Below are 13,918 nucleotides of genomic sequence, written 5' to 3'. Positions count from 1 at the left end.
CCTCCCAATACATTCAATGTAATAAAGACTCAATTATGGGCCCCCGATCTCTCTAGGCCCAGGACAACTGACCCCTTTGTCCCCCCTTGTCAGATTCCCTGGATGTGTCATCCATGCATGACATTTTTTAATCCAAGGCCAGGCAGGAGCCATTGGCCAATGAGGCCTAGCTGTCGTTCTTTGCCTCGTCAGGCATTCCTCCTTCCTGCATTCCATCATCTCTCCATCTCAGCATTGTTGCATCTCGTCTTACTCACACAGTCCGTGACACCACCAGATATGATGCTGGGCCCAAAGCATGAATGCATTTTTTGAGGCCCCTCTTATGATTGATAATAGTCTCCCAATCTCCTTAAATTGACCCTTAGAGTCGTGGAAACTTTGGGCCCAAAGCATGAATTATTATTATTATTGTACTCCGAGGCATGGGTGCCGCTAGGGGAGGAAAGGTGTTACAGATTCTAAGGGCCCAAGCACTGAAAGCACTGACAGGGGCCCTAAATTTGAATCTGTCATGGGGCCCAACATTTCTGGCGGCGTCCCTGCTCCGAGGAACTACGACACCACCTACTGTACGTCCCACGCAAATCTTCTTCAATACTGGGCCTAGAGCTGAGGAAACTTTGGCCTAAAAGCATGAACACAATTTTTGGGGGCCCTGCTTATTATCAAATAACAGTCTCCTCCGAAGGACACCCCCCCTTTCCACTGCCAAAATCTTTTTCAATGCAGGGCCCCTAGAATTGTCCTCCTAACTACCCGCCTGTGGCACCACCACCCCTGCCCAGTAAAAGGAATGTCCAACAACACACATGCACACTTTGGAGGAAGACTTGATGGCATTAGTGTGAAGGGAAAGCAGAGATTAGCTAAAGCCAAACACTACTACCCCCCCTGGTGTAAGTGAGGCAGGAGGGACAGACAGCGGGAGGTAAGGTCAAGAGACTAGGGAAGTTGCACTCAGACGGTGATTAGGCGCCAAGCGTGCGCCAAAAAGGCATAGCGGGCGGCACGCAGGGGGGGTCAGGGCCTGGGAAGAGAGATAAAGAAGTATAGGGGGAAAGACGATGGATGGACAGATTAGATGGATAGATGGATGGGAGATAGGAGGGGAAGATAGGATGGGGAATAGGCCTGGAGAGAGAGAGAGAGAGAGAGAGAGAGAGAGAGAGAGAGAGAGAGAGAGAGAGAGAGAGAGAGAGAGAGAGAGAGCAAGAGAGAGAGAGAAAGTGATTTTGCTTGTTCAAGTCTACGGAATTCTCACTCCAAAGACGCCAGGGGTCTGGGCTGGGAAGAAAGATACAGGAGGAGGAGGTGGAGGTGGAGGAAGGGGGTGAAGAGAGGAAGAGGAGAAGAGGGTTATATTGGGAATAGGCCTGGTATGAGTCTGTCTTGTTGAACACTGATGAAGAAGGGGAATGGAAGAAGGAGGGATGCAGGAAAGAGGAGAAGGAGGAGAAGGAGGAGGAGGTGAGGTCTAAAGGGAGGAGGGAGCAGGAGGAGGAGGAGCGGGAGAACAAGTAGTAGGAGAAGAAGGAGGAGGAGGAGGATGAGGTGAAGGAGGAGGAGGTGAAGGAGGAGGTGGAAGAGGAGGAGAAGGAGGAGGAGGAGGCGAGGGAGAAGAAGGAGTAGGAGAAGAAGGAGGAGGAGGCTGAGAAGAAGGAGTAGGAGGAGAAGGAAGAGAAGAAGAAGGAGGAGGAGAGGGAGAAGAATGAGGAGGAGGAGAAAGAAGAGGAGAGGGAGCAGGAGAGCGAGCAGGAGGAGGAGGAGAAGGAGGAGGAGAAGAGTTCAAGATTGGGAGTAGGTCTGCTCTGGGTCTGGATCTGCCTTGTTGGCTCCTGCAGTGCCAGAGGGATACGGCCAGGCAGCAGGCTCCTCCCAAACATTCCTCCACTGACACACAACTCACCATCGCCAGCGGAGCAGAGAGGGAAAAGATAGCATAGCACGCTCCGAGAGAGAGAGAGAGACAGAGAGAGAGACAGAGAGAGAGAGAGAGAGAGAGAGAGGGAGAGAGAGACACACACAGACAGACAGAAAGAGAGAGAGAGAGAGAGAGAGAGAGAGAGAGAGAGAGAGAGAGAGAGAGAGAGAGAGAGAGAGAGAGAGAGGGAGAGTCAAAGACAGAGAGACAGAGACAGTCTTGGGGTGAGAGAGAGAGAGAGAGAGAGAGAGAGTCTTGGAGAGACAGACAGGCTGGGAGAGAGAAAGACACACACAGAGAATGGAGAACGAGAGCAAGACAGAGAGAATGAGAGAGAAAATGTGATTTCATTTGTTCAATTTTTACAGAATTCTATCTCTGGGCAGCATGATCATGATTACATGCTTTGGTATCCAGGCTGCAGAGACAGAGATCCATTGTTACAAGCAGAGCTGAAGTCTACTAGAACCAAAGGTAGATGCTATAGAACCACCTAAAAAGCTTATGCATTTGCACATGCGTTCATAAATGGTATGGGTAACGCTTTAGAATAAGGTTCTTCTAATAAGCGTTTATAGTCACTAGTAAGCAGGTAGTAATACCCTTACAAGTGCCCAATAACATGCTTATTAACTTTGTTAACATGCTTATTAACGTTGTTAACATCTGATGAGTAACTTTATTTGAGTAAGCATGAAAATCGGTACACATGGCAGCCATCTTCAAAATTTAGTTTTTTAGCGACGCCTCCATATCTAGTATTTGTCAGCATATCAAGATGGATATGTGTACCGATTTAAATAATAAAAGACTAAAAAAAAACTGCTTACTAGTGACTATAAACGCTTATAAGAAGAACCTTATTCTAAAGCGTTACCATGGTATGCAAACATTTATTACAGTATAATTTGGTGTGGATTGTAGAGATTTGTGCACTGATGATATGGATGTGTATGCAAGTACGGTATGCATATGAGAGTGTGTACTGCGTGTGTGTGTGTGTGTGTGTGTGTGTGTACGTGTGTGTGTACGTGTGTGCGCGCGTACGTGTGTGTGCATGTGCATATACTGTTATGTGTGTGTGCATGGGTGTGTGTGTGTGTGTGTGTGTGTGTGTGTGTGTGTGTGCATGTGTGTGTATGCGTGCATGGATGTGTCTGTGGATGCATGATGTGTCTGTGTGTCTGTGTGTTTGTGTGTCTGTGTGTCTGTGTGCATGATGTGTCTGTGTGTGTGTGTTTAGAAAGCGGGCAAGGGTTGACCACTATACGCCCAATTCTGCAAACTAGACGATAGCGCCGGCTGGTTACAGGTTTGCTGGATAAATACCGTAGTCATCTGTAGCCTATGACTTGAACAGAAGGTGTTCTGTGTTGAGCCTTTTCTTAAATAGCAGTGTCGTCACCGCCAGCATTAGTTTCAACACAGCTACCATTCTAAAATACTGCCTTCTTAGGCTCAATGGTCAAGTTTAGCTTGATTCAAAGAGACAACCTGAAGCCTGCAACAGAGTTAACCTCAGCCTCTTAACCGGCCTGGCAAGACAGCCAATAATCTAGGATTCGTGTAGTTTACTAGACCAGCGGTTCCCAGCCAAATAACATGACATGGCGCAGCTGCATTAAAGTGGTTGTAGTGCCAAGCCCTTGCCTTCCTGACACAACAGAGGATTTGTTTGGGGCAGCCATGGATCAATGGTTAGAGTGCAGTCCTTAAGATCAAAGGGTTGCAGGTTCAAATCCCACCCTTACCAGCACCTTCAACCATGGCTAATGTGCCCTTGAGCAAGGCATCTAACCCCATATTGCTCCAGGGCCTGTAACCAATACCCTTTACTTAAATAACTGTAAGTCGTTTTGGATTTTTTAAAAAGAGTCAGCTAAGTGTAGTGTAATGTAACGTTAAAGACAACTCCCAGCTGATAACATTTTTAAAGATTACAGCCAAGATGATTATGATCATGACTAACAAGGAAGTGGGACACGTCAACAACGCAATTTATGATCATGCCCTTTCCAAAAGGCTTACTATAGACCTGCGCATACAGCCAAATAAACAGAGGAAATTCCATGTAAAGTACACTGGCTATATAACTGACTAGCAATCACCAAACCACTGAGTTAGTGTCAGTGTCTGGGGGCAATATGCAGTTGTAGCGTCATGCCTGTTTATGTCTTACATTGCAAAGTCTAAGTGATTGCGCATGAAAAGGCATTCCTTTAACGTTTCTGCTATAAACACCTGCATTACATTCGTGCCTTGCAGCTGTAATGGGGGTCTGTATACTTTGTAGGGCGTATAGTCCATAAGCTTTGAGGTCATAAGGAGGCCCAATTCACATTTATGCCAATTGTTGTGTCAATTACATAAAGAGAATTTCAAGAACAAAATAGAAATGAATTGTGAATGAATTGCAGTTGTGTTAAATAATATTTGCAGCTTCCTCTTGGTAGCTGGTTTGTATGGCTCTGTGCGGCTGTATTAAGTTGTGTAGTGTAAAACGTAGGTGTAGTCACACGCACTGAAGGATGCAAAATGTGTTTGATTTCCTTTTCTATTTAATTTCTACACAAACTATATGTACTGTGAATTGTTGCCCTACAAATTCATTGCACTTACTTGCCACATGTCTCCCATGTCTGCCTGTCTGAGGCTGTCACTGAACACTGTCCCAATGCCACTGCCAGCGGTAACAGAAGTCTTTAACCAAGGAAATAAAGTCCATCCAATTCATTTGTAGTGCGTTTTCTGGTCAGCAACAACCAAGTCTTTTCACCACATAGTAATAGCCACTGACACGCATACATCCGACAGACTCACCCTGACCTAACCTAACAGTCAAAGGTTCTTACTTAGCCCATAAAATGACTGATAATGCACTATCTGGTCCGGGGATAACCTAGACACAAGCAATCTAGTTCATGAGTTAAGAAAACGGAAGTTGGGCAGACTAGGCCTCTGGGACACCACATTTTTGAGCCGTTTCACCCCAGGAAATCTCTTCCAGATTTTTTTTTAACCAGCGGATTCTGGTTTTGCACCATGTTGCCAACGGCCACCATTCTCTTGTCATTACCGAGCATTGATGTAGACACCCTTTAATTTACAGAGCACTACATTTGAAACCCGCAGAGGAACCAACCAGTTTATCTCCGCCGTGCATTCCAGGAAATGAGAGAGGGAGATGAACCTTCATTACAGCAGCAGGCAGGATGGTTTAAATAAAGAGCATGGGCCCTACTGTGGTGAAAATGGTAGGGCACTCGTTTGCTATGCGGCCAACCCAGGGTTCAATTCCCGGCCCGGGTCCTTTGCCGACCCTTCCTCGTCTCTCTATCCCAACGTACTTCCTGTCACCATCTGCACTGTACTGTCATTAATAAAGTCAAAGAGACCAAAAAAATATCTTTAAAAAATAATAAATAAAGAGCATGGACTCATTTGGCCAATGGGTAGACTCCAATATGCAGACTCCCGTCCTCCCTTGCTCACTTGCCTGCTTGTGACCTCGTGATGACGTAACTGACGACAGAGAATATTGCAAAAGCACAATTCTCATATAATTTTCTCATTTGCAATCGGGATGGTGAATGAAAAACAGTTCCCCAAAGGTTGTTGTGGCTAGACTGACAGCTGGGAAACTTTATTGCTTTCTCCATGGAGGCGGGGCGTCAGCAAAACGCAAAGCCACAAGCTCAAGTGGAGTACGGTAGTCTGCATATTGGAATGTACCCAATGTCATATCACAGCCCCAAAACACACATAGCCTACCATCATGGCGTGGAACAGACGTAGCATTCACTACAAGTGGGTTTACTTGCAGACCAATGTCATATACTTTTATGACCCACGCCATATGTGTGACATAAAATTTTGACACACTGTACACACGTATTCCATATTCAAGTATTCTCTTCTGAACAGAAATTCCAGTACTTCCACTTGCACAGTAAATTGTAGTTCCCCACGCCAAATGATCTCATTACTGTACTTTATACAGATGTGACTCTTTTAGGGATGCAAATTATCGATTAATTCATTAATCATTAGTTGATAGCCTTATCGATCGACTTACGATTAATTGATAAGCGGTGTTTCCCCCCCGAAATCTCAATGTTTCTCGAAAAAAAACCTACTAAATCTAAAAATTTTGATAAATTTTTTTGATGAAATACTACATTTAAATTCATTCTATTTCAATTCTTTAATCCAAAGGTGATTTAAATATTCCCACTACTCACACCCCTCTTAACGTGCCCATTTCACCTGGGTCTCTTGTCAGTTGAATTGCTGATTAATTGCGATTAATGTTTTTTAATCGATTAATGCATTGATTGATTAAAGTCGATTAATCGATTAATCGTTTGCATCCCTACTCACTAGCCAATTCCATATTCAAGTATTCTCTTCTGAACAGAAATTCCAGTGCTTCAACTTGCACAGTAAATTGTAGTTCCCTACGCCAAATGATCTCATTACTGTACTTTACACAGATGTGACTCTTTATTTGTCAATACAGTTGGCATCCTTATTATCTACTCGCCAAGGAGGTTATGTTTTCGGTCGTGCTGGTTTGTCTGTCTGTCTGTTTGTCTGTCTCCGTCAACAGGATTACTGAAAAAGTTATTAACGGATTTGGAAGCCCCAATACAGTGCGGTAGCGTTGGGCTATCGGATTGGCCCTTTATCTCAGTGCGCTCGTACTGTGCCTCCTATTCCCGAACCGATGTAGTTGACGAGGTAGCAAGTTCGCAGCCCCGAGGGGGACAAGCCGTCACACTTGCTAAGTATCTGCTTTTATTGCGCTGTACTGTAGTAGTTTCATAGTTTACGATGCAAATTGCAGAGAGCCAAAGATCCTGTAGTCAGAGTCTGACATGTCATCCCAGGCAATACCAAAGTATCACTCTCTTCTACATCAATACCAGCCATCCTCATTTTCTAGAATTTTCTATCCTGTTTTCTTCCAGCCATATTCCATTTTCCAAGCCCATTGTGCAAAAAAGAGCAAAAAAATGTGAAAATGTCTTGTCTTTACTGCCCTTACTAGTAGTGGTATCACAGTTTACGCTGCAAATTGCAGAGGGCCAAAGATCCTGTAGCCAGAGTCTGCCATTTCATCACAGGTACCATCAACGTACCACCCTGTATCAATACCAGTCATCCTCATTTTCTATTTGAAAAAATCCTGTTTCTTCCAGCCATATTCCATTTTTCAAGGCCATTGTGCAAAAACAGGGCAAATTGTGAAAATGTCTTGCTAAGCATCTGCTTTTATTGCACTCACTATAGTAGTAGTATCACAGTTTACACTGCAAAATTCCAGAGTGCCAAAGATCCTGCAGCCAGAGAGCCTGACCCAGTGACCAGAGTGGTGGCAGCTGGCAGCTGCGCATGCGTGTGTGTGTGTGTGTGTGTGTGTGTGTGTGTGTGTGTGTGTGTGTGTGTGTGTGTGTGTGTGTGTGTGTGTCCCGTCCCCCCTGCAAACACCAGGCTCCATAATCCATGTCCCTGTCCTAGATGCAGACAAGGGCTGGGGGGGTCAGCTCGCTAAAGAGTGTGTTTGTGGAGTTTCTGGAAGGGAAAGGGAAAAGGGTGGTGGTGGTGTGTGTGTGTGTGTGTTGGGGGGGGGGTTCAAGTGGGGAGTTCGGAAGGAGGTGGGGTAGTAATGGATTGGGATATAATGGGCACTGGTGATTGGACAAAAAAAGATCATGTCAGACTCAGGCAGGGTGCTTCCATGTGGGTTTTTTTCTTGCTTTTCGTTGCCGCTTTTGTTATCAGCAAAAAAAAAGCAACAACAAAAACAAGGCTGATGATAATCCAAGAGACAAACAACAAACAACAAAAGTGGATGGAACTCTAGTCTAGCTAACTGCTATTAGCACCAGCCAGCCAGCCAGCCAGCTATGCAATGCAGTTTAGTATAGCTGCTGCTGCAGCTTGATTCATGTGACCTACTTTTTCGGCGCTCTCTCTCTCCCTGGGAAGGATGAGGGGGGTGGGTTGGGGGGGGGGGGGTATATAAGGGGTGGGGTAGGGGGGATGTAAGCATGTACAATCGCTATACAATTAGCCTCAGCCAGCCCCAGCCCCAGCCATCCATCTATTGCGGCTAAATTATTTGTGTTGACAATACGAAGATCTGCCAGTCAGTCGCCCACTTCTTATTGGGGCAACAGTAGACTTCACTGACATGAGTCTCGGCTGGGCTGTGCTGCTGCTGACTGACGCCCCACACTGTGCTACGCTTCTGTACTATATGGCACACCACATCACACCATAGTGCACTGTACGCTTCAAACACAGACAGACAGACACAAAGACGCACACAGCCACAGATGCTTTCATTACTAAGCACAGCACAGCATCCCACAAAAATACACTACATAGCCTGCACACAAACTACATTACACCATGGTACACTATACGCTACAGACACACAGTCACAGACGCGTACACACACAGTCTTCAATCACGACACACAGCTCAGCACCCCGAACCATACCATACCACATACACACACACACACACACACACACACACACACACACACACACACACACACACACACACACACACACACACACACACACACACACACACTTTTGAATCCTTGGAACAGACACAATGTTGATTACAGGTTTCCTATCCCTTTCTCTCTCTCTATCTCTCTCGTTCACACACACACACACACACACACACACACACACACACACACACACACACACACTTCCTCTTCATCCTTGTGGAATGCTTAACTCTTAAAAACCCCTGCACTGCCCCGGGGCTATACTCTACTTTAATGTTATACCTCCCATGACTGCACAAGCGACTTCTACTCAACGTCCTTACAGGCAGATTCACATAGAACTGGGAACACATGCCATTCCTGCATTGTTGAAAGTACACCTATCCTTTATACGAATAATTGATGATTCACATGAAGATCTAACAATATTTTTTCATTATGATTTATTATGTCATCTTCAAACCAGCAATATGCCAGCCAGCAACACCTGTACACCAATGGGCAGTGGCAGGAGGCAAGATGTAGGCCTATTTTGAAATGTTGCTGGCAAAAATGCAAATATAGGCTAAAACAATACAGAAAGGCAGTGTTGGTCGTCTTCAAGTGGGAAGCATTGGCCTACTCCATCTTGGAAACTGCTAAATTGTCCTTATACTGACATCACAAACAAAGCCATGTATTGTTGTCGTGCAAACAAGAACAATAATGCAAAGTCAATCATACAACTGGAGAGAGCTCTGGCTCCCCACTTGTCAGGGGCACTCATGGGAAACCGACCAGAGTAGCCTACCAAAACACAATATTTAAAAAAACAAAACAAAAAAAACACACTAACACATTCAGTTACACACTAAGGGGGAGTGTTGTATTGGTAATTAATAAATGAATAGGCCTATAGCTCTTGGCCAGTTGCGGGGAAAACATGCCCACCTCGCCAAATGACACTACACAGACTGGTTGTGACTGTTATCGTGACAGGGTTGTAAGCCATCAGGCCTGTAACGGGCCACCCATAGTAAACAAAGCATTGTTTTACAAAACTGGAGTGCACAACATGACGCCAGTAGATAGCCTACCGCTTCTCTGGTGACAAAAAGACTGGTGTGTAAAAAAAAAAAAACAAGAACGCAGACAGCCAGCGTGTCTCCGTTGTGCTCTGTCTTTGCGCGACAATTTTGAGCACAGTATGCAGACTCTATTTTAAGCCAAACATGTTTGAATATAGCCTACTTCTGTTTTTTAAGCACGCCATGCAATTCTTTTTCGGATCCCGCTTACCTGACTTCGCTCAAAGTTCTCCTTCTCAAGTTCCAAACTATTCGCAGCACCAGTCCGACGGCTGAGAACTTTGGGAATTGGGTTCGGTACTTGCTGCATAGAACTCTTTACTCGATCCATTTTGGTACTGGCGTCGAAACGTATGAACCAGTTGGTAGTGAAATCGCCAGACGCCAACGAATACAGTTACATTAGGCTATATGTATCCACGAATATCCCATGCCTTCGCCAAAATCAAAGGAGGTCATTTTTTCTCTCTCTGCACCGCCCAACAACGCAACCTCTGCTAAACACTGCTCATGTCTAAAACGCACGAACTGTATGTGCATTTACTCACAGGCACTGATCTACAAACTATCTTCTGGATGGGTGCTCCGTGGTCATATGTACTGACGAGCAGCGTTATTGGACGGATGGGGCGAATTGACGCTGAAATATGGCAGCGCCGTTTGCTCACTGTAGCTCCTCCTCACGTCCACACAATTTTAGTTTGTGAATGTGAACTTCTGCCCGCCCATTAAAGCTGTACATGAAACGTGTGCTCGTGATGTGATTTTACAAAATATTAGGCCTACATGACGAAAGATTTGGAAAGCTTTGCCGTGAAAACGTGTGCGTAAAAGTTAGACTCGTTATGGAGAGCAACTGTCATTTTTGTATAAAAATCACCAATGACCACTTGTGACCACATTCCGCTGACCTCTAATGCCCCATAATAAAGGCAGGAGAAAATGAATATCAAGGCTGACGCATCATGAGTTTTAATCAATTCATAAAAACACGGGGGTGCAGAAATAGAAAAAACTTGTTAGCAATCACAAATTGTCAGTGATTTCTGAGCACGGAGCAACTGGCACTTCTAGGTCTGTTTGGCTATTTTTTCCTCAAGGCTGTGACTTAACACATGTTGCAGGCTGCTGCAACTATTGCACTGATGAGGTCTTAAGGCTCTCTGTGACATGATTTCCACCAGAGTTTAACTATGAATGATTAACATTTCTTTTGAAAACATACACAAAAACTGTTTGCGGTTTGTGGCATTGGTGATATTGAGTAGGCCTAGTGTTGTCTCTTTTTATATAGGCCTATATATATTAATTTTTTTTCAATAGCTCAATAACTTTCTTGTTTAAAGAGACAATAAAGGCTATGGTTATCTTATCTTATCTTATCTTATCTTATCTTATCTTATCTTATCTTATCTTATCTTATCGTGTCTTATCTCATGCTCTTGTGCTATTGGGCTTTGAAAATTGCTCTGGAAGCAACAGAAGTGAACAGACTGGATTGAGAAAGTTAGTCCTGTAACTGACATCAGGTGCATTTGGCCGAATTCTGTATATGGCACAGATATTTTACTGTCTGAGCGTGCATGGGAGCAATAATATTAAAATGGATCAGCAAAATTCAAATAGGCTGCAATATTCAAGTTAATGATTGGTCAGTCACAGGCCCAAAAAAAACACATAACCCACTACACCTCCCACAGAAGTGGAATGAACTCTGTAGATAAGGCAAGAAGCAGCATATTTTCCTGATATCAGTGCTAAATTCTGAGCACGCCATCTCTGTGGTGATCCATCATAGTGGCCTGTTCTTCAGGCCCTCCAGTGTTAATATAAGATATGTCTAGGAGTCTGGGTTGTGTTGAAGAGGTTGAAAAGTGTGCGAATCCCAGGGAAAAGGTGAAGGACAAAGGCAGACTGAAGGTTTGGAGTGATGAGTCCAGACACTTAAAATCCCTGTTCTTCGATTTTTTTTTATTCCATGGCAATATTACGTTTCAACCATTGGCTGTAGAGAATCTGATGAGGACAATGGTTGAAACGTAATCCTGACATGGAATAATATATCTTTTTTAAATCAAAGAAAAAAGGACTTCATGTGTGCGGATTCCTCACACCAAAACCTGAGTCTGGAGTTGTGTCCTCATCTTGCCCAAATCAGCAGGTGAATTTTTTGAAACCAGTGAAAAAAGTAATACCACCATTTCCCAAAAGCGATAACAGCAAGATCAAGATGAGACAGATTGCAGATTGTAAAGGTTGTCGCCAGTATTGTGATGTTAAACACACAACACAGCTGCCACAGGCCAATTAGCAGCGGACATTGAACATTTGTTGTTGCACATTAAAATACCAGACTCCAGTATATCCTGTAGGCTATGTAAAATTTCCATTGCTACCTTGATGTTTGACAGGTAGGCCTATTGCTATTTTGGAGCCAAGCACTTAGCAGTAGTGTATACTCTCTCTTGCGTTGTGCAATAAAGTATGCAGTCATCATCACTTCTTTTGCCACCAAGCCATAACTTCTGATAATGGCAGAATGTAAAAGTCTCAATGGTTCATGGATACAGGGGTGCAAGTCAAATGTCCTCCTCTCCTCTTCTATGACCTCCGGCCTCGTCATGAAAGCCTCAACGTTTTTGAGAAAGTTTTATTCACAGTCTTGCAAAAGCACATTTCAAAGGTAACTCTTGGGAGGAAACCCCCCCCCCCCCCCCCCCCAAAAAAAGCTGCTTGTTTGCATTGGTTAACAGCAGGGAATTGCCATTGTTTTCTCCATGCAGGTCAGGCGACATTACACAAACACCTTACACACACACACACACACACACACACACACACACACACACACACACACACACACACACACACACACACACACACACACACACACACACACACGTTATAGAATGACCCTTGTAATGTCTGCAGTTGCACCAGCGGAGGACGCTCAAACATTGTGTAAATCAGAGGGAGGGAATCTTTTTCCTTCGAGAGGCCACTTCAATTTCGATGAAGTCCTACAAGGGCCACTATGAACACAAACCAGGATATCCCCCTGTCCTTTAGGCCTATAGTAGGCCTATAGGTGGCCACCCTCAACACGGGCCTTATTAAAGGCGGCCCCCTTTACAACAGACCCCACCTTCACTTGTTCACTAATCAGCTCATTAATATATAATTATGTGTTAACAGGCCTGTCTTTTACTCTGGTTAAGGGACTTTTAAAAAGTGTCATCGTTAAAAACAATAAGCATATCGACATCAGAAGAAGACTTCAAAATATTTGGTCACACTTTACTTGACGCCGGCGTCATACGGATGACATGACTGATGACAGTGTCATAATAGTGTCAAAACAGTGTCATGACACAGTCATGAGTGAGTCATATACATGGTGTTAGTAGGGTTGCCAACTGTCAATGAAAAAAATACGGGACATTTCATCGTGCCGGGGGTCTGGGGGTTGTCCCCCAGAAAAATTAGCATTTCTTAGATGTAATTTCTTGCATTTTAACGTCCTGTGTCCCGTTTCAGTTCAATACGGAACCCGTACTTTTATCTCTAAATACAGGACGATTCCGTATTTCAAGGGACGGTTGGCAACCCTAGGTGTTAGTGTAATAAATGTGTTATGGTCATGAAAAGTTGACATTGTGCTGTCTTTGCCATAACCGAATGACACTAAATGATTAAGTCATAAAATGTTCATGACATTGACATAATGTTTATGACAAATTACTGACTGCATTATGACACTGGTATGACATTGTTATGACATTGGTATGTCATGCGTATGAAACCTGCGTCAAGTAAAATGTTACTGAATAATTTTAGCCTAATAAAATAATTAGCATATGATGCACAAATATCAACAATAGCTTTTCACATCCGGGAGAAAATAGCAATAATGGCTATTCACAGCCAGTTGCAAGAAATGACTATTCACAACCGGGTGCAAATAGCAAAATTGACTATTCACATCCGGGTGCAAATAGCAAAAAATACTATTCACACTCGGGAGCAAAACACACCAATGGCTATTCACACCAGGTTGCAACTTTCACACCCGGGTGCAAATAGCAGAAATGACTATTCACATCCGGGTGCAAATAGCACCAATGGCTATTCAAGCCCGGTTGCAACCAGCAACAATGACTATTCACACCTGGGTGCAACTATTCACATCCGGGTGCAAATAGCAAATAGTGCTATTCACACCCGTGTGCAAACAGCAACAATGGCTATTCACACCTGGGTGTAAATAACAGCAATGGCTATTGTTGTGTCCTCAAGTGCCACTAGGACTGTAGGACTGTAGGACAAATGCCTGTACAGTGACATTGAGGGTCAGAAGAAGACTCTACTCTACAGATACCGGTCACGGACCTTACT

The 13,918-nt window shown here is 44.1% G+C and overlaps 1 protein-coding gene across 1 annotated transcript in view; it reads right to left on the bottom strand.

The window, feature by feature from the left end:
• Positions 1–10,130, bottom strand: part of hip1 (huntingtin interacting protein 1) — an 88,218-nt gene extending 78,088 nt beyond the window's left edge. Inside the window, exon 1 of the mRNA XM_063205439.1 lies at positions 9,735–10,130. Within this exon, the coding sequence (XP_063061509.1) occupies positions 9,735–9,854 (120 nt within the window). The 5' untranslated portion in view covers positions 9,855–10,130. The remainder of the gene's footprint in view (positions 1–9,734) is intronic.
• Positions 10,131–13,918: the final 3,788 nt, after the last annotated feature.

The sequence above is a fragment of the Engraulis encrasicolus genome, chromosome 8, assembly GCF_034702125.1.
Source record: "Engraulis encrasicolus isolate BLACKSEA-1 chromosome 8, IST_EnEncr_1.0, whole genome shotgun sequence".
In the NCBI taxonomy this organism is placed as follows: Eukaryota; Metazoa; Chordata; class Actinopteri; order Clupeiformes; family Engraulidae; genus Engraulis; species Engraulis encrasicolus.
The sequence above is the reverse complement of the archived record's forward strand: the minus strand, read 5'-3'. Positions and strand labels throughout refer to the sequence as shown.